Source organism: Zootermopsis nevadensis, unplaced genomic scaffold, assembly GCF_977971745.1.
Source record: "Zootermopsis nevadensis isolate Lab colony 2312 unplaced genomic scaffold, Znev_1.0 Znev_ptg000002l, whole genome shotgun sequence".
NCBI classification, from domain to species: Eukaryota; Metazoa; Arthropoda; class Insecta; order Blattodea; family Termopsidae; genus Zootermopsis; species Zootermopsis nevadensis.
Window position 1 is genome coordinate 20,997,857 of NW_028259134.1, and position 25,294 is coordinate 21,023,150.

Consider the following 25,294-nt stretch of genomic DNA (forward strand, 5'->3'; position numbering starts at 1 on the left):
AAGGGACAGGAAGGAGAACTTTTCCAACAGGTTAGAATAAAAATAAAATTTTTAATAGACCTCTATAACTGGTCACCACAGAAGCCATTGGCCACATGTAAATAAGGGAGTGAGAAAAATAGGAATTTACCTCATTTTAATCTCAAGGAACTGGCATGAGAAAAAAATCACAGCATAATGAATACACACATAAAACAGCTATGAAGTTCACCATCCCATGGTGACATATAACGTTTGTGAAATAAACCCTGAAAGTAGTTTAAACAACTGGTAAACACTCTGGTTTCACAAGAAAATTTGCAGCTAACTATAGTTTACAGGAAATATATTTCAGTCTTTTGTTAAAAAAATCCAACCTCTCAAAGTAAAATACAGAAAAACAATTCAGTTTATGATAACTTACTACACTGTGTACAATTCTTGTTGAAATATAGTGCCTAATAAAAATAATATTTCTAGACATAATTTTGCATATAAAACAAGACTAAAATTAATACATATATTATGAACTTATTAAAATGATACGAGAACACTTGAATTACCTATACCTCTTACAAACATGCACAGCAACAAAAAGGAAAGGCATTTCTTTGTGTGTTGAAGATCAATTTTCCTGCAATAATTTTCTTCAGTACTGGGAGAGAAGGTATGCCCACATACAATATTCATTAAGCTTTTCTCAATAGAAAATTAAGCACACAAATTCTTTAAGTCTCCCACCTTCTATCTACCACAAGAAATGTTAACTACCTCTGGTAGATAAGTAGTGGGAAGATGAAATAATGATGAAAAATTTCACAATTCTGTCATAATTGTGAAATGAAAATAAAAGACCAACAATTTGATTAATCAAAATCTCAGAACTAATAGATATAGGCTTAAGCTGCTCTCTCCCATGGCATAAATTACAAATATCTGACACTTGATTATACAGATTAATTAGTAAACTTGATTAGTGAACTGGACAAGATTAAATGTCATGTATGACACAGTGGTTTAACTTTCTCATAAATTTTGTGGATCAAACTTCATAAGAAATGTTACTAGTAAAACTGAATGAAGATGCAAACTTCAATAGTTCCAACCAGTGTCTATACAAAAATGGTAACAATATTGATCATAAGAAGTGTCAATTTTAGATCATAACTAATCCCTCTTTACACATGCACTATGGATTTTACACAGTATTGCAGCACAAAGTTCATAAATATTTTATGAAACAAACCAGCGATAAAATTATATCTTGGCAAGTGTGTATTTCTGCAATAAATATCTTAAAAAACTTGAAAAAGTGTATACAGCTAAATTCTCTTGCTCCAATTTTCAGGTTTCATGTGTTACTGTTGACCACCAATAAATATGATCAATTTCCTACAAAATGCTGCACTGGGCAAAATGAAATACATATTCCATTAAGTAGACAACAGAAGTCTAATACAAATTTTAACAAGGCCTGTAGTACATATGTAACCCTGATATCATATCATACTTCCAATTCGTACTGTATTTTATTCCTAAGACATACTCAATAGTAACATAATAAACCAATTTTAGACCAGTCTTAAACATCCAGAGAGGGCCAAAAAACCTTGAACATATTAAAGACATAATTAATAACCAAAATGCAATGCAATAAAATGTAAGCTGTTCAAGGAATTTTTGTCAACCTTTCATATTCAGAAAAAAAAAAACATACCACAAATAGTAGAGAAGACTAATTCTAAATCTAACTTCATGAGAACAAGAACAAACATATTTCAGTAATCTTCTCCACGACTAACAACCTCTTTACAAGTTGGTCTCAAAAGAATGGTATGTTCAAATTGTGCAGTGTAACTTCCTTTCACATCACACAATGGAGGATAGGGATCAACAACACCCTTATCACATAGATCCTTAAGAGCCATCTGGTATTTGGTGCAACCAACACGATCCAGCCAACGGCGACAGAAAGCCAATGTACCAAAATGCTTGTTGATCACATTCAACAGAGACTTTGATGACAGCAATCTGGAAGGAAAACATGATAGATGAAATACAATCACACTTACACATTATGCATATACAGAGGGTTCCAAAAAGAAGTATACACATTATAATACTGAATATTAACCTTGTTATCAGGTGCTGACCATTGTCAACTGTGCCACAAAGCTAACAGTGGTTATTTTGAACACCAACAATAGATCTGCTAATTCACTAAATATCAGTGCTGACATATGTATTGATTTAGTTTATTAAAATGTCTATATTTAATTCACTAAATGTGTATACATAACTTTTTGGTATACTTCTATATTTATGACTATATATTACAAGTTAATATGAATCTAGCAGCAAACAAGTATGTGAAGGGCCTATAAATTTTAAGTAGTCACTAATAAAATGTATTTTTAGCATTAAGCCACTGTGATAAAGAGTTACTTCAAACCAGATTTTCTTATTATAAAAACACAAGCAAAAACTTTTAATATCAAATCAAGGTCAAAGTTACCATACAAAGCTGATTCAACTATAGTCAGGAGAGGTACCAATGGTCTCTGATACTGTCTACAAATCACATCACAATACGCTAAAGCATGATCTTACCTCAATGGTACATAACCAACTTCAAAATTCTTCATATAATGTGATACTTCCATATCATCATGAACTTGGCCACGCCCTGTTGAGCCAAATGTTTCAATCGCATAGTACTCATTTTCCTCCATGACTGTTGCTTCCCCACCTTTCACTATTGGCACAGTCTTACCAGCATGGATACCTAGCAGAGAATAATGAAAGGGAAGATTATTAATATCACATTTACCAACCCTTATCTGCAGAGCACATATAGAGCTTACTTTAATATTAATGCGAAAAATTTAGAAAAAGAATCTATACATAAGCAGAATATTTTAGTGTTAATTAGTAATAAATACACATTAATGCTGATTGTAAGAACAAGATAGGTCTTCAACACAAACCACATTAAAACTATGAACATGATCTTTAAACTTGCATAAACATTTGCAAACTCGAGGATGACTTCTGTGCAGGCTTCTGTTGGGTAAACATCTATAAATTCTCTTTCATTCTGTGTTCTAAATTTTGTCTCTGCACCCAGCAAATGCTCCTTGAAAGTGGTTAGCCAATGTAATGTCCACCAGGTAATTCATAATATTGCTTTATGTTCCAGGACGTTCTTCCTGGGAGAGTGGATGCCATGTCTGTTTAGGGGTGGGGGTGAGAATTACAGCTGTTTGGTGTTCCCTGGCATTAGACCAAATTACTGTGCGTTATTGCACATCATATGTATATATAATATTTCTGTTCTTACTGAATTAATTACAAATTATGAATATACATACATTTTGCATCCATTAACTGACCTTCCACCCTATTTCGTGTTGCACTTAAAAATATGGGTGACCCACTAGATCCAAGTACTATTTGTTTATAATATGGCACATTATATTGCTTCTTAAACACAAAATTCGGACTTCATTGTCACATAACAAGAACTCATCTTTTACCTGCAATAAATAAACTTCAAAGCCAATGAGATATTCAGGATCACACAAGCACACGTGCACATACACAAAAAGCGTAAAACACCACACTGCTGCCAGTTCTGTATCTCAACATGTCACCTGTCTAGTAAGAGTACCATATTTGAAGGTTGTAATATTCAACTTTACTATCCATATTTATGTCTGCTTTGAAGTACTTACGATAAGGTGAGATGGAGTGACCATTCAGGTTCCTAATGGACTTGACTTGATATACCTTACCATCCAGCTCCACCTCATATGACTCCATTACCTCTTGGATTGCTGCACCTATATCACACAGCTGAACATCAATACCAGCAGCCTGAGAAAGAAAGTTATAAATGAAAACATAAATGAAGAAATTCCAAGCAGGTACTGCAGAGTTGGTATACTGCGTGGATTAAGAACAATGGTGTATGAAGCAGTTCGTGCACATATTTCTTCTCATTTTCCATGTTATTTGTTACAGTGCCTCTGAAATTGTGATCCACAAAATTCTTGTTAGCATTACATTAAATGTATTTTACCACAACCATCAGAATCAGTAATTTACAAAAACAATTCATTCATTTTTAGCTTACTTTCAGAAATTAAAAAGTCTGTGTTGAATAGTACTATTTTCTTCTTTCCATCTTCCTGTATTCAATTCTCTGCCAGAACTAGTGCTCTAGAATGTTTGGGACTTCAAAAAAAATTAATTTCCAGCTTATTTAAATCTTACCTTAATTCCAGTATTTGTAGCATCACGTACAGCTTCAATTAGCTTATCATACTTATGATCAAATGCCAAAGTGAATGCACAATCAATAATACGACCTGAAAGGAAAACAATTAAAATTTAAACTCTGCAGCTCTTTCATCTCACATTCAGGAAACACAAGATCTGAATCCTAACTGGCACTGGTTATCATCCTGATTGGGGAATCTTATGGTCCTTGTTGGTCTTGTTACAGAGCACATTCTCATAACAGTGCAATGGGATACACATTTTCTTAGTCGCAGCAGTAAAAATTCAATTCAATGTGATGACGTTAAGAAATATTCTAAGAGCATGAATATTTCTCCAACAGAATTTATCATCTGCCTGCTGTCTAAAAATATAGAGAATAAAGAAATGACACCACATTGCTATCACGTTTTCCAAGACACTGGCATCACTATCTTAGCCATGAATTTGGCCACGTACAAGTTCTCTGTAATAAATGAAAATCAGTTTACCACACTGCACAGTTAAAACTAAAAATGAAAGTAAGATTATCCTGAAAACCTTTTATAAAGACTCCTTTTTTTTTTAAATCAGTGAGATTTCAGATTCTCACAGTAACAAGTATGAAGATGGCTGTACCATGTAGTCAGGCAGATACTGACCAATACTGATGATGGGGGCAGTCAGAACCTCTGAAATATCTATAAGACTACAAGATGCAACACCTCAGAACAAGCCTACTTTTTAGATTTGAATCCTTGATGCACTATGCATGTGACACCAACAATGACTCACCATTGATATGAGTTCCAAAATCAATCTTGGTAACATCGTCATACTGCAGAACAGTCGTGTCACCTGCATTTGGAGTGTAATGGGCAGCACAATGATTGCGAGAGCAGCCTGTTGGGAATGCCAATCCAGCTTTCAGCCCATCTTCCTGGATCAACTTGCGCGCTACTGACTCAAGTTCTTCACAGATTTCAATCATTGTCATCCCCGGTTTAACCCACTTCTGGATGTGCTGCCGAGTCTGAGAAATAAATTATGTTACATGTTGGGATTGGGTTGGTCAAGGCCTATAATAGGTTGTAGAACCCATAATGATGACGACATGTTGAGATACAATTGCAACTTGACACGCTCAACAAATGAACAGAATTTAAATTTAAAGCAAGGAGTAACAAATACCATTACTTAACAGCAACTGTAAAGCAAAACTTGTCTTAACAAAATTAAAGGACAAAAGACAAAACCCATAAATGCATTTTCTAACAAGTGGATATCATCATGTACATGGATCAAATTCTTGTCATTAAGTCCTACATATGTCTCAAACATTTCTTGATACAGCAAATAATTAATGAGATTCTTAGCAACTACTGCTGTTACTCTTCTGTTCCGATTACACTTGTAATTAGACCAACAACATACCTGTCTATGAACTTCTGCTGCATGACGTACTTCATTGTAAATATCATTATGAAGTCGGTCAAGTGCACGTTTCTCTTCACTTGTAAATCGGTCTTTAGCAGTACGAGAGTCCCCAACTAAAGGATATTCCATTTCCTCTCCTATAGGGAACACACCTACAGCACAAAAATATTAAACACACGTCACATAATGATAATGAATGGTCCTAAAGGGCTTTCTAAGTGTGTTTCATCTGCTTTTCAATTATTATCTCATACAATACCACCAAAAGCACTCAGAAAAAACTGTCATGTTATACTTAAATCTTATTAGCTGCGATCTCTTTTTTTAAAAAAAACTAATAACAGGATTTCAGTGCTCACCATCTGGAAAGAGTTCTGCAATAGGAATGGAAGGAGGGTCTGTCTGGATTTTCTGGCCTTTTCCTCGACTTTTACGCTTTTTTCTCTTCTTTTTTGCATCATCACCTAACTCTGAAACACAAATTCACATGAACAAATAGAAAACAGCAAGAGAAAATAATCAACAAATTTAAAAGACTGAAGGTAAACAACAAGTTCAAGCAATGGAATGTCACAAATAAATCACAGTATCACCAGCAAGAAAGTAATTAAGAGACATGAACAACTTCATAATATGGCACATACTAAAGCATCTGTAACATGTATTTGTCTCATCTGCTAACACAATCAACAAAGACTTGTTTTATTTATGCATAACAACAAAAACAATATCAAGTCAATTAAATTAAACAAACCTGTCACACATTAAATACGTGAATAAAATTGCAGAATCTGGTCCACCTAACCATCTCCTCCCCTTTCACTCATCCCCTTTGGTATACTATTTCTCTATAACCTATGTGATACCTGAAGCCACATTGTTTCCAATTCACTTACATCTGTGATTAAAAAGTACTGATATCAATTTAAATAATCCGAAATCCAAACATGCCCTGAAATGAAAAATGCTAAATCAATGAATGATTAATGAATAAGAAATCACATGGAAGGAGGTAGTCACACACGTTCAAATTACATGCATTACTCTATTAACTCACCATCTAGTTCGTTCTCTGCTCCATTAATTTTTGCATTTCCTAATTTGTCGCCAATTTCTTCAATCACGTTTTCAATTTCTCCCCCACCTGGTACATCAGCGGATGCTTCACCAGCGCCTGCAAGAAAACGTATGTGTATGTATATATATATATATATATATATATATATATATATATATATATATATATATATGTGTGTGTGTGTGTTTATTCATTCTTTGCGCGTTAATGTTTTAAGTCGAACGGCATACAATACATTTTTCTGAAAACTGGCCTTTGAGATTTCAAAACGACACAAACCCAAATTCCGGGGTTGGAACACGTCTAATAACTTACGGTTTAAAACATTTTACTCCTTACCAGCCTTCTTCTTTTTCTTCTTCCTTTTCTTTTTCTTTGAAGCTTCTGTTGCTCCATCTTCACCTTCTATATCGTCAATTTCATCGATATTTCCATCGTCCACCAATTTTTCTTCAGATTTTCCTACCTCATCCAAAACGGCAGCCATAATTACTATCTCCAACAGGCTGCCCAATACAAGTCATTACTAGTATCCACAGATAATAAAACAACTAGTATCGGATATTGGGCCGCAGACTCTCCACAGTGTTATATATTTCGTTACCGTCGAAATCGACTTGATTTCCGTGATTATTAGTCTCTGGCTTTCTCTGCGTTCCCTGGTGCGCAGTGGTAGCAGAATTGTTTTTCTATAAAGATTTCTGTCTTCTGGATTGTTGCGCCGTGTAATATGGTAGATGTTTACCAAAGTTTCAGAGGTATGAACCCTGATGACGGAGGCAGTATGACCTCAGAAACGTTGGTAAACATCGACCACACTACACAGCGCAATAACCCAGACGACATAAATCTTCATTCTCACTGCTGTGAAAACTTAGACTACTCTCCATTTATTTATCTTAATTCATGTGTTGGTTCGGAATGCAGCGACATCTTACATGTACGTGAAGTAATGTGGCAGACATCGGTAGTTCTGTCGGCAATAAGAGTGACGACGTATCATGTCTCCAAAACACAACAAACACCTCATGAGGTCTGTGTGTGAAGGTGAATGCCTTCTGGGATGTAATTTACTGCCTCCATCTTCAGGATGATAGAGGTAGCAATCGGAGACACGTGTTGCTCCATAATACAATGCGATACACATAAGAAAATAGCTCTGTTTGAATGAGCACGTGATTTACAATATTGACAGTTAACGTAATAAAATGTGTCTGAATATGGCATTAAACATATGTTACTGTATGCAACACTGAACATATAGAATTATAATAACTAAGCCTTCCATCTGAATACAGTAAAGATAAACTACGCGAAACTTAAACGTTATATGTTACTTCATACGAGTGAGAAACTTAGTCACGCACCCTGAGAAAAGACCATAATTGGAGTGCTTGAGAAAAACCTGGTGAGGAGAGTGTTTGGACTGAAGAGAGAAAAGTAACAGGAGGCTGGAAAGAACTGCATAATAAGACGCTTTATAATTTTAACTCTTCATCAAATACTGTTAGGGGTGATCAAAGTAAAGGATTAGACGCCTGTGGCATAGAAATGCTGAACTTTACCATTTCTTTGGCGTTGTTCATAAAACCCTCAACATGTTGAGGGCGCGGTTTTTTTGAGGTTCACCAGACGCCAAAAGATTACAAAAGAACGCAACAAAAATATAATTTTTTACTCTGTCTTTCAGAAATGTTGATTTTCGAACGTAAAACGCATGTATTATTGCTGTTAGTAGATATGCTTTGTCTCATTTCGTCTTGCTGAACCTGACTTCGATTAAAATAAACAGATATTCATCAACGACATGCATGCATTTTTGTCTGAGTTGTACTGAAAACTCTTATCACCCTTTCCCACTCTGTTGTATTCTGCCTTCAGGGTTTCTCTGTTTGGACTTGTTTCCTCTCATTGCTCTCAACCCAAATACTCCAAAATCTTTTGTCCTGATCAACGATGACGCACGTTTCTCCTTCTCTTTTCCTCTCCCTTCCCTTGTTTCATAATAATGCTCACAGGGGTCTCCTGCGTGGTTTATTGTTTTCAACAGAGTTGAGAGTCTGCTGCTGCAGCTTCAGCTCCTTCCTCCCCCAGGATTTTTCTCTCGCTACTGTGATGGACCTGGCTTTTGCCACTCATCTGAAAGTAAAGCTGACGATCAATACTTATTACCCCAGTTTTTTCCACGGAGTTTTATAAATTCAAAACTGCCACGACAATTCTGCTAACCATCTGGTTTATAATCACGACTGGCGTCTTGGTGGATGAAAACTTAAAACAATATTACAACACGTTTTTTTTTAAAAAAATACGAATTAATATTACAGCAAGTTATTGTACCACGCTGTTAAAATATTCGTGTTACTCGAATGAACACGTTCAATTAGATTTACGATAAATCCGAAATACAGACATAAATATTGCATCAACCCCTGAAGCAACTATGTAAAGGGCGATGTTACATCTGCAACAGCTGCAGGACTGGGCTAACTGAACAAGTTTTTCTATGTTTTTACTCTATAGAACAGGTGATCCGGTTTGAAAAAAAAAAACGTTTCTGCCCTCCCATTTCCACCAAACCCAACTGTGCTTGACAAAACTTTCCTCAATAACTGAAAAGTATCCCTTCTCTCACTCGCTTCGTTCCCTCACCTACCTTTACCTAACCTAACCCTCGTCCCCTTTCCCCTTCACGACAGCTCATTGTACCCTAACCCAACCCCCAGCGCCTGTAATAACGGACCGACGCGAATGATCGCTCTCCGCTCGGCAGTTGTTTCTTGAGTTGCAGCTCACGCACAAGCCAGGATCTATTGTCGCTGAAGTTTGGACCTGCGTCCTGACATCGCAAAACAGTGGAGCGCGTCGTCTTAAAAGTGTTTGAAATTCAAAACAAGAACAAGTACAAAGAATCCGGTATTTTGCAGCTGGTTACCATTCCATGCTATGCTATGCTGAACACACAGGATCAATGTAACAAACTCTTATTTTCAAGTTCCTGTTTCTTAAACGTTTTTGCGGATTTTTGTGGGATCAAAGTTTGTTCGTTTGAGAAATGTGAATGGATTTACGATACACAATGAAACGCACAGTGATTACATCTACATTACAGGGTAAGTTAAAAAAAAAACTTACTTTATTGTCTACTAATTTGTTGGAAATTCATTAGGATATTAAATAAGTGCAAAAAAAAAAAATAAGCACATTATTAAGGAGTCTAAAATTATCCGCCATATTTGCAGAATTTATTTAGGTATCCCGTATTAATCTGTTTATTCCAGTAACTCATAAACACGCCGTTCAAACATGTTTATTGATTTTAAATTCATGCAGTGTCAAACAATAGATTATACGCTGCTGTTTCAGTAATTCTGTGATATAAACATTCCCGCCAAAATATCACGATACGAGGATGGATCTTTTCGTCACGTACAACTTCTGTACAATCATGTTATTTTGTAGGGTTTTATATCCTCTCTTCTTAGATACAACAAACGTACAACCCAACTAAATCTCGTTTTCTGATCTCGATGTTTAGGCAGGCAAAGCACATGGTCATTTAGAAGCACGCATAGCCGCCATGCTTACTTTCAAAATGTAAAACGTTTTTCGACATTTATTCCTAGCAAGAATTTCAATGCATATAATGCATGCTAATTTCTGTATAAGCCCAGTCAATAAAGTGACAGACTGAGGGCAGAATGACCTGGCTTCGATTTCTGGTAAAGTCAGTTATCTTTGCCGCAACGTCCAGGTCGACTCTTGGCTTCCATCTAGTCTAAGTAAACGAAATAGAGGGCAGAACGGCCGGAGCATGAAGCTGTCTATCTAGTCTAGTGTCAAAAATTAAGAAACAGCGAAGTTCTATTTCTTCCACAAACAACGTTTAATCCTTCGACGTTGAAGCTCGTCTAAACAACATTTAATAATCCAGTCCGTACCGCGAAGTAAACACTACACTTCACCATTACAGAGATCATCCAGCTAACGCAGTTTAAGAAAATAATCGAGGTTAATCCCGAGGATCACACAGAAATTATGAACACAATCTGGGCCTAAGGCAGAGTTAATGATTGTTAAAGCAAGTGGTACATATTGTTACCACCTGGTTTTAAAAAGCTGTTGCTGTTGATGACGACGATGGATGAACAGGCAATTCGTCATTGAAAATTTTGAACATCACAGTCATTCATAGCAGCAGTAGCAGCTGGTATGTCAGAATAAGATGTGTTCTTATTACGCGCTGCTTACACAAACACTTGCAGAGAACCTTGTGTGAAAAAATCAAAATCTTTGCATTAATTTGGGAAGCAGACGCCGAAGAGAAATTTGAGTCCAAAATACCCGGGTACTTTTAAGAACGTAAAAGCATTCTTACGGGTGAAATATCGTTCGCTTGTTCTACATAAACGGAATTCGAGTTCGTATTTTTCTGTTCTCGTACTGACCAAGTTCAGTCATGAGAAAAGGGCTCTGTGTGATGAAAAATAGCCGAGGCGCCAGCTCAGTTGCGCATTTTTCACACATCACTCGAGCCAGCAGAAGGGTGACGAGGGGACGGACGGACCGTCATCGTGCCTCTCACCTGCTCAGCCTCGGAAATCACACCAGGCAAACAGAGAGTCTTAGACGTCGTCAACAACACATTTCGACCAACATTTTTTTTTACCGAGTTTCTTCTTTAAATGAGCAAATTTTCAACCACCAAAATTACCGACTGAACCTAGTAACTTCGATTATTTACGCTCCTGTAACAGAGATAATAATGCAAATATAAACCACTTCTGTAAAACTACGTACGACACACACGTACGTCTAAGGTTAAGTAAAATTGCCCGTGGTCCTTAAATACGTTCCAGCTGCTTTACCCAGTGGCTAGGAGGCTTTCAGGCTACTAGGAACGCGCCGACCGCAGGCACGGACTGCAGCTCAGACGGATGACTTCAAGTCAGATTCACAGTGGATCACGTGACACTGGACCATTTCTCTCTCCGAGTTTTTGTTTCCTCCGCTAATCACCATTCAACCATTGCTCCACACTCACGTAACCTAACCTAACCATTGCTCCACACTCACGTAACCTAACCTAACCATTGCTCCACACTCACGTAACCTAACCCAACCATTGCTCCACACTCACGTAACCTAACCATTGCTCCACACTCACGCAACCTAATCATTGCTCCACACTCACGTAACCTAACCTAACCATTGCTCCACACTCACGTAACCTAACCTAACCATTGCTCCACACTCACGTAACCCAACCCAACCATTGCTCCACACTCACGTAACCCAACCCAACCATTGCTCCACTCACGTAACCTAACCCAACCATTGCTCCACACTCACGTAACCTAACCATTGCTCCACACTCACGCAACCTAATCATTGCTCCACACTCACGTAACCTAACCTAACCATTACTCCACACTCACGTAACCTAACCATTGCTCCACACTCACGTAACCCAACCCAACCATTGCTCCACACTCACGTAACCCAACCCAACCATTGCTCCACACTCACGTAACCTAACCCAACCATTGCTCCACACTCACGTGACCTAACCATTGCTCCACACTCACGTAACCTAACCTAATCGGGACCTCTTTGACTGCCCCATCGTAACAACAGCGAGTAACCCGCATAAATCATAAATTTTCTCGGAAGTGAAATTATTATCGTGATCATTTCCACGTCTTAGGCCCGGTGACTTGATGCGGTTCCGCGTCAACATTTGTACATTGTACCATTGCCTCTTCCCCACTTTTTCGTCCGGCCGGTTAATACATCCCAAACCAATTCATCGCCCTGATGGAGGAAATAAGTACCTCTGAAACGTCGGCAAGTTTCTACCAGACCACACATCTCAACATCCCAGCATTAAAATTTGATCGCATCTGACAGTTCTGCTGAGTTGTTGTGACAGACATATTCTTGCATCGCATTTCTTCCGGAAACTGATTCAGCCTACCTCACCTCGTACTGTTGGCTTCGGTCCAGGAAGCAGGATTACTTGATTGTATGCACTTGAGAGGCTTCTGTTTGACGTCTGAAGTGCACAAAGACGATATCCGGTGTAAGTCCACTACGAAACTTCGCTCGGTGTAGTGGGCACATTTCCTTTTTCCACCCCGGCCAAAAACAATTTCACCTCGCAGACATTTTGTCTTTTTCAGCGATCCACATGGCGTGGGGAAATAATCGGTTTTGATCTGCGTTCCCACTTGCCCGCACATTCAAGTTGAGACGGACCCAGGGCCTGTAAAAGAGCAATCAAGGTTAGACCTTTAAAACTCACAGGTAAATATATGTACCAACAATCAACAATGCTTCAACAATCAATTAATAATTCTGCATTTTGTACACATGGATTCTGTATGATGCTCAGTGCAAAAAAACAAAAACAAACAGATTATTTCACTGAACAGCGTTAATCAGTCTTTTTATTAGCGAAGTGTTGTGTTTTCTTTGCGGTACGGACTGAATTATTATAGAGTATTTAAATGAGCTTTGGTTTCAAATGACTAAAATGACTTTTAAAATAACTTAACCTGGCCAGTTAATAAATTCAGCAACTAGACTGCAGTAAACATGTTTAGCTATTTTCATAGAAAGGAAAAAAAGAAAGATTTTTTTTGTGTAGTGATTGTGTAGCTCCGCGCGTTCTAAACCTCGGTGAAAGAATGAGGTGTCAGCTGGTACACCCTTGAGGAAAAATCAACCGAGCAGATGGCTCCAAAGATAATTGGACTTTGTTTCATATGATTATACACGCACACTCTCGTACTCCAGTACGTTGAAGAATCTAGAATACTAGTAATAGGGGGGGGGGATATCCTATATCCCCCCCAAAAAAATTTAAAAAAAAACGATCACCACTGTAGGCCGGACTGAATTTTTCCGCGGACCACATTTTGCTTTCTCCTGCTAGAGAGTGCTCGAGATTCACTAGAACGAGACAAGCGCTGTCTGAATTAAGCAGCAAAGTCATTATTAGCAGAGGTCCTTACAGTTGGGGCGAAGACCGTGGAAATGTAAGTCCTTACGTAAAGCAGCCTCATTCAGAAGGGGACCCCAGGCTGTGCGACACATAACAAGTTGTATAATGAACTCTACAACTTTGTGTCGCTACTGCCTTTAACTACTCAAGACTGCAAAATATTCCACAAGATCACAACTTTTAGCTGCATATCACGCTGCATTAATAGCCATATTCAGGATACAAAATTCATTTCTTCTTTCTAAATAAGATTACGAGACATTTCGAAAACTCACGCCTGTAATTTCATTTCCTTAACTCGACACAGATCTTCAGTCTAGGCCTACTCTACTGTTTTCAAATCATATCTGACAGTGACATCTAGGAGGCCGTGAAGAGCTTGGCATATAGCTATGATGGAGAAGGCCACGGTGTACACATAATATTAATGTGGAAACCTCCTTAAAGACAAGAGAAGGATATTTGGAAGTCCAATAAAGACGGGCCTCAGGAGGAAGATTATGAAGATGGACAATAATCGAAATCATGTTCATCGTCGTTCTCTGAGTAACCGTTACATTTCAAGGACCAGCTTAAACGCGGGCACTTTCACTAAAGTTTTCAAATTACTTCAACAAAGGCATTTTTGTGTTTTTACTTCTAGATGTGGTAGCAACGAAAAATACCTGTCCCCGTCGGGAATTGAACCCCTGGCCGTCTAGACTGTACTGACTCACCAGAGCCATTTAATCCCTCTATGCTGTGAGCTGCCTGAGGGCATGTCTCTTAAACACGTGCAATGTGCTGGGCAGTTCCTTTGTCCCGACCCGTATTTTTCTGTCATAGGAACGAGCTCGGATATCAGGTGACACTTGATATCCCAGACCTAGTATTAAATTCCTACCTGCCATGCTTCCTTAACTTCAGGGTAAACAATTAAAAACAGCAAAGCTGTCATACCCTGACGAGTCACCACAAACTCATTGTAAGAAGTAACATGTGTGAACATTTTGATCAATATCTGTTTCCTTTGGTATTAAGATTTCTTGCAGCATGTGTTTGCATCAAAGTGTACGCTTAAAGGTAAAGATTTCCCTGTGGTTCAAGCACCACACCATCAACATATATGAAGGAAGAGACAGAGCGCCACAGGTTCTTAAACTTGGTGGTAAGCTTCATACCCTGGCTAGGGTGGATGAGGGTCCATTTTTGGCAAGGGCACTTGAATTTTCCTGAAAACTACCACATCCAGAATGACTCTGGCAAATACTCAGCCTGCTAATGACAACTTCACATCTCTAACCTACAAAGACAATAAGAAATCCTTTTAATAGGTTTTCTGGAAAATGAACTACAGAATTATGAGTGCAAGAGAAATATTACATTTTCATGGCATTCAGTAAAGGGCTACCCTGGTTACGTCTAGTCCTTCGGTCATGATGTGCGCAACCAAACAGTAACACTATCGCATGCACGTCAAGTTCTAAACTTACGATACATTTCTAGGTCACTAGTACCCAGACACACTACAGACTGGACGGCCTTTTACTTCGGGTGGCCGTGAAGTACACAAATGACACCAGTGTTACCACATGCAATATGTCCCACTAAAAATGTATTTAGCCAATATCCTTATTTATTTTGAAAATGCATTATTCCATTCTCTTTTTGCCTTCTTTGTTTCTCTCTCTCTCTATCTTCCCCTTTCACAGTAAAAATATATGAATGCATATAAAGGTTAAGGTAGTCTTTTAATTATAACACTATAATTTTGTGCAAACTACGTTCTTACAGTCATCTAAAACCACATTCAAATGACGGATTTGCATTTGCAATCATTTCACATCTGACTGTCAAAATCTCTAATATGTACTCCTTTCAGCATGTCTCATAGAACACTTTTTATTTTACAAATTTTTAAGCTCGGAATGAATGTATTTGTATTAACCCTTTGTAGCAAAGGTTCATCTAACTGATATTTAAAGAATTCAGCCCACACAACACAACACTTCACCATTGCAAAGATAAACTGTTTAACGTTATTTAAGTAAATAATCGCTGTTTGCAGTGAGAATCATACAGAACCCATAAATACAAAATGCAGTGTTACTAACTGTAAAAGGTTAATACATTTGTTTTAAATTGGAATATACAGATGGGTCTCATTAGTTTTACTGAATACAACAGTTGTAAGAGGGAAAGACACTACTCCTGATATGCTAAGTAACAACCATACTTAGGGACTGAATTTATTTTTATATCACGAGACACTCTCATGTAGGGGTGCAACATTCTCATTCATTGCTAAAAATTTTCTCAAATACATTCAAAAAAGTACGTGCGCTTTGAATTAAACTTGATACCAACATTGAATATCACATGTTCATTTCCTTGTTCTAGGTTTACAAAGCCTTTACCAACCTTGTCATGGCTTTGTATATTATCCACAGAGCAGAACTGAGAGTTCTCCTTAAAGCGATCGACATCTGTGCTCTTAAGACAGTGCAGTTAGCTCAGTGACATCAGGTGTTAGAGTTGCTGCTACTGATATTACAGTTAGCGTTATATAGCAAATGGTAATATTTTCCCAGAGCGCTTAGAACACTACAAAATATCCTCATGGGACAGCTTGTAAGTGAGCGGACATTTCAACTGGATGTCTCCTGGCAACAAGTCTACTGTCGCACACAGATGTGGAACAGGTATTCTGGAGTAGGAATTGCATTCTCTGCTCATAATTAAGGAAATCACTGTGGATGGGATATCAAGTGGTAATGGGTAGATAATTTATATATAATAAATTGTCACTTCAAAAATTAAAACAGGAAAAAAAGAAGTATTTTTGAATTGATGCATGTTTGTATTTTCTGATTAAAGGAAAATGATATCTTGGATTAATGTATCCATATTTCAGTTCATGCAACACATAGTCTATGTTATCAGCATGCTTCTATAAACAATTCCAAGGGTCTAATATGTTCTCTTTCATGGAGCAGATTCTTTTTTCGGAAGCTTATAGTCACTCAATTAAACAAGAAATTTCTTGTCTTTTATGGAACCTAAAGGTTCATTGCTTTCGCAGGGGTACACACACTATTTTCTAAAAAAACTTTAGAATATCATATTTGTATTTGCTGTCTGTATATATATATATATATATGTACTCATAACCTACGTGAAATTTACACCAGAAACCTAACACAGAAGAATGTATAAATGTCTACAACGGCAATCTGAAACCACGACTTTAATTACCAAACATCCGTCACCATCTGCTCAATACAAATGAGACTTGTTTGAGTACTGGTTTCAAGTTGGTGGTAAGATACTTCTTCATTAAAAATTCTAGCACCATTTGAAATCAGTGCTTCAGTAGGTCAAGCCACCTAAATCTACAAACATAAGGTAAGCACGCATGTTATTAAAAAGTGTTACAATTATAAAGAACGTGCACATAGAACAACTATTAATATTTTGGTACAAAAGGGTGAAGTTTTACCTGGTACATATTAAGCACTGCATCATGAAGACATAACGGGATGGTAGACATAGATCCACATTTTCTTGACACTGGCACTAGACACAGGTGAGTGATCAGCTTGATGCCCTGGCCACTTTACCCCCAGGAAAAGTGCCCCTGGTATCCACTGGATAAGATGCTGGGTGTGTCCTGGAGCTGGTCTGGATGTGGAGGCTACCAGAAAAGCTTTCTGCTTATTCTTGGAATTGAACCTCAGCTGTCCAGACTAGTCACTTACCATCGCTTGTTAATATGAAAAATCAAACATACACAAGTTAGTATTTAATATAACATTCAAATTTTAGGAAAGGGAACCTATATGTAAATTCATTTTTTTTAAAAATAACAATGATGTATTAAATGCAGATGAAGGTGACTCTCTGAAGTCCAAAGTAGAAGTATTTTTTTATTTCAGCTATTTCTGAAGCAAATACACAGCCATAGACTAAAAAAAATTAAGTTGAAATCATAATATTGAAATTAAATAGTCATTTTTGTGTGTGTACTGAAAATGTAACAGCTTGGCTTCAGATGATCTGTTAACTTAAATTCCGCTTTCTATCATGCCATACATTCAACAGGTCTTCTTCTATCATATCAGTCACCAAGCTATAATTTTAAAACATTAAATTGTTACATGTTGAACATTTTATTTCCACATTTTAATATTTACCGAATGCTTCATTTCCAGAGCTTATGCAGTCTGATGTGAGATGCCAAAAATAATGGAAACAGTGCATACCACTTCAGTGATTTTTAATATTCTAGCCTCAAAATTCTTTTAACAACTTCATCTTCATCATAATCCAATCTCGAACTTTGGCCAGGGGTTGGCCGATTTTGGTTTCAACATTAATGCCATCCAGCAGTCTTTTGACTGGGCACCCAGGTCTTCTTCTCTCTTTCGGATGATATTTCAGCAACCTGTGATCTTCCATTCTAGTTACATGTTCCAAGCAATTGTTTCTGTATGTGGTGAGTGTATTTTATAGTGGTTCTATGTGGAGTTCATCTAAAATTTCTTAATTTCTCTTCTCAAGTAGTGTGTATCCTGCCAACCAGTGTAGGTATTTCATTTCTGCAGCTTTCAATCTGTTCCACTTTTAACAAATTTTAATACTTAAATTATATAATGAGCATAAATTAATATTTAAAATTGTATACTAACCGGGTAGAAGATTAAAATAATTCCATCAATCCCTCTGTTTTGAACTTTAAAGTTAAAATTTTCTTGGACTAAAAAATAATAATTGAATAATGAATCAAGGTATAATTAAAAACATGTAATAAACATTTGAGAGATTATGTTATATTTCACTTTACACAATTATTTGTATTAAACTAACAAAATCGAGACACCCCAGAAAATCCCACAAAATGCCAAGGAACACTTCTACTGTTTCCTAATGGGAACAGTTTACTTATCAACTTACTGATCTATCCTTCTGCAACAAAACTAAGGATAAGTCAGTTTATTAAAACAAAACACTTTCCACTTTACATGGAAACTTTTCATACTACTTAAACATTTACATTAAGTATTTCTTGTCATCACATAGAACTTATTACATCAGACAATGTAAACAAAGTATTATATATTGGTGTGTTTGTTTATATATACATATTGGAAATAATAATATAATAATTATATACAATTTGGCATAATGTATGCCTACATTTATTGCTGTATATTTATGAAAGGGAAACCTGTTTTTATATTCTACTAACATAACAACACAACAATACATTTGCATTAGGCCGTGAACACAAACAATTACAAACTTTAATTTCTTAACAAAAAATAAGAATCAATTAAACATACTGAAAATATACAAGGAGTGATAATCAGTGTATCAGGGATCGATCACATTCTAAACTGCAATTTAAGCGTCAGTCGAGGCACTGTTTATGAAACATAATTCAGGCTTTTATAACTGACAGGTACTTACATATAAAGTTCACACACGTGGTTTGAACTGGTGCACAAAAAATTCACGTTTATAGTTTAAATATTTCCAAATGTAATGAAATGCAACAGACTTGTAAAACCAAATTGTTTATGAGTTTCTATTAAAACATTTACTATAAGAAACAAGTGCTTATGAATAAAACAATTTCAATCACAATGATTAATGAACCATGAATATGAGCAGTGATCCACACAAGACAACACAACTGATGTGACTATGAACATCAAGAAAGCTGGAAACAAAAACTTACCACTTGCCTCCAGCAGTACTCAAAAACAATCGAATCTGAACTTGTGCTAACCCCAGACACAAATTCATATTAATGACTTAATGCAAGGAACAGCTTTTAAGCACACTATTAAGGCAGTGCTTTACTTTCCAATGCACAACAGAAGCCTACATTAATTAATATTGTTCAATATAAAGCTCACAATCCAGCAAAGCATTGTCAGCCATATATGATGTGAAGCTTTCACGGAGGCTTTCATTAATAAAGTCTTCTCGGGCTATCAGCCGTGTTAGATTAATCAACATCTAACACGGCTGATAGCCCGAGAAGACTTCATTAATTGTCAGCCATTTTAATCTTGTACATTTCTGCTACAATCTTTACTTTATCCGTTCAGCATATCTAATGGACTGTGAGCAACACACAATACCTAATATTAATCCCTGTTGTGTGTCTCACATCATGATGTAAATGGCTGTCGGATGGATTAAAAATAGTAAAAGCTCATGTAATTCAGAACAACCTTCAGCTTAGTTGTGCTTTTTCCAGAGGAACATATGTTAATTTTATGACATATTGACACTTATGCCTGGTGATTGGACAGGTAAAAAGTAAAAAGTGTCTTCTCTTTAAGATGCATTCACTAACTGCATCATCATATTCATGCATTACAGCTTACAAAGCACACAAGGAATTGAAAAAATGTACACAGTAAAAGTTGCCAAAATACTGGCTATGAGAGCCTTCAGAAAGTCATGGTATTTCAGAGAAATGAATGAAGATGGTTGTCTGCAGTTTACAGATGTTTCAGAGGTAATGTTGGTAAACTTCTATCGGGCAACGTGGCAGTACGAACCCAGACGAAAGCCAACCTTATGCTCACAGCTGTAGAAACCTAAAATCCTACTACAGAAATAAATATTTGTGTACAGAAACAAACCTGGCCATTCACATTTACCGCCTCTTCACACAGAATAATCAAAGTAGTCTTTCAATTACGTATTCTTTCCTTCACGTTATTTGAATTTTGTTATATATTTTCTTCTGAGCACAATTACTAATTAGCATAAAAGTTCTAATAATTATAGAACAGTGTAACATGCGTAAACTAAACTATAAAATACTGTATCAAGTAACTACGTCAATTCTTGGTTTTTCCTTTTATAGATGAATATCATTAGAATTCTGTTATCTTGGGGAGTCATTACAGAGCTACAATTCAATATTCTAACACGAACAATTGCCACCTGAATGAATGACATCAGTAGAAGGCATTTTGTATATTTGCAACAATAAAAATTTGTGTCAACATCTCACATCACAATCACAACTACACTTAAATGTAACCATATTCAGTGAAGTGTAGTTCTGTGGTATCATCTTCCACAGGTCTGGAATTAAGATACACATATATTATGTATTGGAATAAAACTATCCCAACACGATATAATTAAATCAACTCAAGATGCTTCAGTTTTTGCAACTGGGCTATACCTAACCTAACACTTTAACAATAGGTAATACTATTTTGGCACAATACACAATCTTATACTTCTAACGAGTGTGCACATAATAGGTTAGTATTTTTGCAAGAGTTGTGTCATGTCTCTGAGACTCGAAGTTGGAAATATGCAATTGTTGACTACACGTGTCAATCTCTTATTTAAGACAGACACAGAATTAATATGATAAATTTCCTCAAACAATGTGGATAGACATCCTTAACAAGAAATGACCTGGAAGTGCCTTAGGAATATATTATATATTTGGTAATAGCAGCTGACATGTTCTGTACATAGTAAAATAAAATAATGGGAAATGTGTCTGTCAAAACAAGACTAATGAAAATTATGATTAAATGTATGCAAAAATATAAAAAAAGTAAAGTAAAGCTGTTCCACTATAGGCCACGTAAGTCCTTTGGGGGCGAGGAGGTATAGCTCCTACTCATTCTTAACCTTGGCACTAGATGGGGGCGAGTGATTAGCGTCGCGCCCTGGCCGCACTTTACTCCCGAGAAATAACCCTGGTACCCATTGGTTAGGAAGCTGGGTGGACCCCAGAGCTGGTTTGGATGCAGAGGTTAGATGAAAAATCCTCTACCTCTGTCAGGGATCGAATTTGGTCATCCAGTCCAAAAGCCGATTACTATACTGACTGAGCTACACTGGCTCATGTATGCAAAAATATATACTCAAGAAAGGGCAGAAACAAACATGCAAGTACATCTAATATCAAATCAATATTACCAAAAGTCAACACTTTTCTGTATGATCAGATCAAATTCTTAAAATAAGGAAACACATTTTTGTAAACGTGGGATGCAGTAAAACAGTTTGAACACAGTAGTTTCAATATAGATTCATAAATAACTAACAATTTGATAACAGAATTTGAACACTAAAACAGGTAATACCAGAACTGGCAATTGAACATGGTCCTGATCTTGTTCCACTCACCCCCATCCCTGAAGATCTATCTTAATGTTATCCTACCTGTCATTACTTAGTCTTCCATAGATATTTCTCAGGATTTCCCTACCAATATTTTGTATGTACTTCTCATCTTCCACATCATTAACAAGCTAATGAAACTGTGTTTACAAATAAAAAATCTGGTCACTAGTAAATGATCATCAAATCCTAGTGAATAACTTACGTACCTATACAAAATTTCAATATTAAACAAATTACGAGAATCATAACATACTCATACCTGCACATTAATGACAAGAAGATCTTAAAAATATATGCCTAAAGAGAAATTTAATTACATTAAAATATAAAAAACTGAAGCCATCAACGTAACAACTACTTTACCACATCCAGCAACAAAGCAGCTTCACTGACTGCTAAACCACTCTAGAGACTGTCAGCTGTACCTACCATGCTGACGGGTGTAACAGTAAATACGGACTCACTCTTTCTCGATACTGTTTGTTGAAGTCCCGCAGCTTTAAAATAATTTCAACATCACTGAATCCTTTAGAGCCTGAATACAATTTTGGATATGGGGAGACTGTTATCCCCATGAAAAGCGAAAAATGTATAAATAGGAAATGGCAGTGCATCTTAATGCCCAGAGCCATCTAACAACTGGATATATTTAGTATATACAATTCCTTATACTCTTTCACTAAGTTTAGCAGGAGACTGTTCAAGAACAACTAAAAGAATGAAACTTTATTATTATGTACACTGAAACAGAAGACAATATACGTATTTATATTGAGACGAGCCCTCTCCGCTGCTGGAGAAGGGATGCGGCAGGAGCTGGAGCTGAGCTTGGAGTAGTTTCCTTAGCGACTGACACTGATACGGTTGCAGTTGAAGGGGCCGAGGGCTTCTTCTCCTTTGTGATCAGCGTACTGGAGGAAGTGGACTTGGAAGTTTGTCCTTGTAACTTTACCCACGTTTCACCCAGAGCTTTAGCAAAGTGATCATCCACTGAAACAAACCCATTATACGATGTACGAACATAAGCTGAGGCAGATATAATGATTTTCATTTTCATTACACATTATGTCAACTTCTCTTATGGAAATTATTAGAGAAAAGTGCACATAACAACGTCTTACCTTTTTCAAGTAACCCTAATGTCCATTATAAAAGTCATAAGTGAGGTTATGTCAAATGAAACCTGTTTAGGGATTGTTCTGGGCGAAGTCCACTGCTATTTTGTCAAAGGCAGCCACACACAGCTGAAATATGATCTACTTGATATTTAAAATCTAAACAGTGGTAAATATTAGAAAAGATGTTGGATGACATTTTGTTTTTAAAACCTGACAAGTATGATACCACAAGGTGTCAAAACTCAAAACCACTCTTGTGAGATCCTCATACCCACCTTTGGTTTCATTTACCTTCCACCTTATGACGCTAGAGTTGTGTAAAAAATTTTCACGCAGCAGAGCAAAATGGCAGAACGTTTCTTACCTGACAGACCAGTAACAGTAATGCTACTATTGCCATTACTGCTATTACTGTTATTATTATTGTTTGTTGTGGTACTGTCTGAAGAAAAGAGACTCATGTAGTCTTTGCCAAGTGATCGCCTGAAGTGTTCATCAATAACAGGATCACACATTCCTGAAAAAACAACATTTCTTATGTACAAAACTAGAAGGGAACTATTTTAAACGTAGGATTCGAGGTTTTCAAGGCGGCGAGTTCAAAGATGGCTGTCTTCTGGGTTGTAGCGCAACGTAGTCTGGTAGAAGTTTATCAATGTTTCAAAGGTCCTTGCGGCCTCCATTATCTGGACCCTGATTGCCTGGATGATGGAGGCAGGAAGGACCTCTGAAATGCTGGTAAACTTCTACCAGACTACGAGGTGCTACAACGCAGAAGACGACCATCTTGTATTTTAAACGTGACCACACCCAGTAAGAGTTACGAAGCACTCACTGTGACTCAGTAATGGGAAGATTTCTCATGAGTCAGTCATTCCTTCACTGTCAAAAGCTCATTTACAAAGAAGAAAAAATACGCGCATATAAACACAATATTTGCACTACAAAGAGTCAACATTTACACTACTATTTATATTTCATTACATACTGCAAAATATTTGAATTAAAGTAGTAGATCTTAATGAAATCTATTTCATGTTATCAATAAGTTTGTGCCACGAGTCATTTCTAAAAGAAATAAATACAAAGTTTGATTGCAGAATCATGTAAATGATGATGATAGTATATGACAAACAAAAAAATAAAGATTATTTTATAACTTTTAATGTAGACCCGCAATGTCAACATTTAATTTTTAGTACATTCAGTATTCTCGGTGCTAAAACATGCAGATTTATGAGCAGAGACAAAACTCCCCAATACATATCACATCTCAGCACTTTGTGCAGAGGACAGAATTAAATTCAATGACTATTTTAAATTTCAAAAATGAACATGAATTTCTGACTGCCATGCTTCATATAACTTACATCATACGCATGAGAGAAAAATGGCTCAAAGCAAAAATATCTTTTTACGAGCACATCTTAGGACTAAATTATTGGATTTTTACTTTAGTGCTGCTTCATCACATTTACTTCTGAGCAGAAGTAAGTCATAAGAATTTAATGTTCATATTCTGACAAGATTATCAACAGTATCTTTTCACGGTTAAACAGAACTGGTATTTTTCACAGGAAAGTCACTTTTACTTACGTCACCAATAATACTGCAGCACAGTTTAAACTTACCAGAGAGCAATTCACGCCTGTGGCCCTGTCTTCCATTCTCATCTTTATTTGTGCCTTTATCGTCGGGACTTCGGCCTCCCCACAATGTTGCAGCGGGTGGTGCACACGTGATCACCGAAGGACGAGCAGGGCCATTTCGGCAATTTGCAACCGACTGACTGTATGATGGAGGAGGTTTGCTGCCTCTTGTCATTGTCATGTCAAGGGGCGTGTCTCCTGTAATGGAAGTATGAGTATGTGTCCCCAGGGCATCTGGCAATGGAGGGCCTGCAGGTGTATCATATGGTAGGCTGTAACCAAGAACCAGTCATCAATCTTAGTTATTTAAATCTTTTCAAAATTAATTGAACAAAAATTTACTTGGATATTATCCATCGTCTAGTAAATATAAAGCGTAAAACGACGTTTCGGAGATGGGACTCTATCTCCGTCTTCAGGTTCCTACACAGTTGGGCCCACTAGATAGAGCTAATCCCTATCTCCGGACCGGAGATAGGGATTAGCAGGGAGGAACCTGAAGACGGAGATAGAGTCCCATCTCCGAAACGTCGTTTTACGTTTTATATTTACTAGACGATGGATAATATCCAAGTAAATTTTTATTCAATTGACTCTTCACCATCGTCAAAAA

The 25,294-nt window shown here is 36.9% G+C and overlaps 2 protein-coding genes and 1 long non-coding RNA gene across 4 annotated transcripts in view; 1 reads left to right on the forward strand and 2 right to left on the reverse strand.

Annotated features, from left to right (window-relative positions):
- Positions 1 to 119: 119 nt before the first annotated feature.
- On the reverse strand, positions 120 to 7,591 carry und (methionyl aminopeptidase und). Its single transcript, XM_022058195.2, has 9 exons — positions 7,094 to 7,591; positions 6,734 to 6,850; positions 6,036 to 6,146; positions 5,674 to 5,828; positions 5,035 to 5,272; positions 4,255 to 4,349; positions 3,714 to 3,855; positions 2,590 to 2,764; positions 120 to 2,010 (listed from the first exon to the last, which is right to left on the reverse strand). Exons 1-9 carry the CDS (start codon positions 7,239 to 7,241, stop codon positions 1,758 to 1,760), a joined length of 1,434 nt encoding a protein of 477 aa, XP_021913887.2. The 5' UTR covers positions 7,242 to 7,591; the 3' UTR covers positions 120 to 1,757.
- Positions 7,592 to 9,191: 1,600 nt separating this feature from the next.
- On the forward strand, positions 9,192 to 18,576 carry LOC110827003 (uncharacterized). The gene is made up of 3 exons (XR_002542190.2): positions 9,192 to 9,867; positions 16,140 to 16,441; positions 17,951 to 18,576. It is a non-coding gene; the product is annotated as an uncharacterized LOC110827003 (long non-coding RNA).
- Positions 18,549 to 25,294, reverse strand: part of LOC110827000 (Tondu-domain-containing Growth Inhibitor) — a 33,595-nt gene continuing 26,849 nt past the window's right edge. For both annotated transcript variants that reach the window (XM_022058196.2, XM_022058197.2), the window contains 3 exons: positions 24,664 to 24,953; positions 23,397 to 23,549; positions 18,549 to 22,904 (listed from right to left, as the gene is read on the reverse strand). In XM_022058196.2, the coding sequence (XP_021913888.1) occupies positions 22,681 to 22,904; positions 23,397 to 23,549; positions 24,664 to 24,953 (667 nt within the window). In that variant the 3' untranslated portion in view covers positions 18,549 to 22,680. The remainder of the gene's footprint in view (positions 22,905 to 23,396; positions 23,550 to 24,663; positions 24,954 to 25,294) is intronic.

Excerpts from the sequence above, each read along its gene's own strand:
- und (XM_022058195.2), bottom strand. The coding sequence starts at position 7,241 with ATGGCTGCCGTTTTGGATGAGGTAGGAAAATCTGAAGAAAAATTGGTG. Across the intron at positions 5,273-5,673 it reads CAGCAGAAGTTCATAGACAG|ACTCGGCAGCACATCCAGAA; the intron begins GTATGTTGTTGG and ends TTTATTTCTCAG. Across the intron at positions 2,765-3,713 it reads TCACTCCATCTCACCTTATC|GTATCCATGCTGGTAAGACT; the intron begins GTAAGTACTTCA and ends ATTCTCTGCTAG.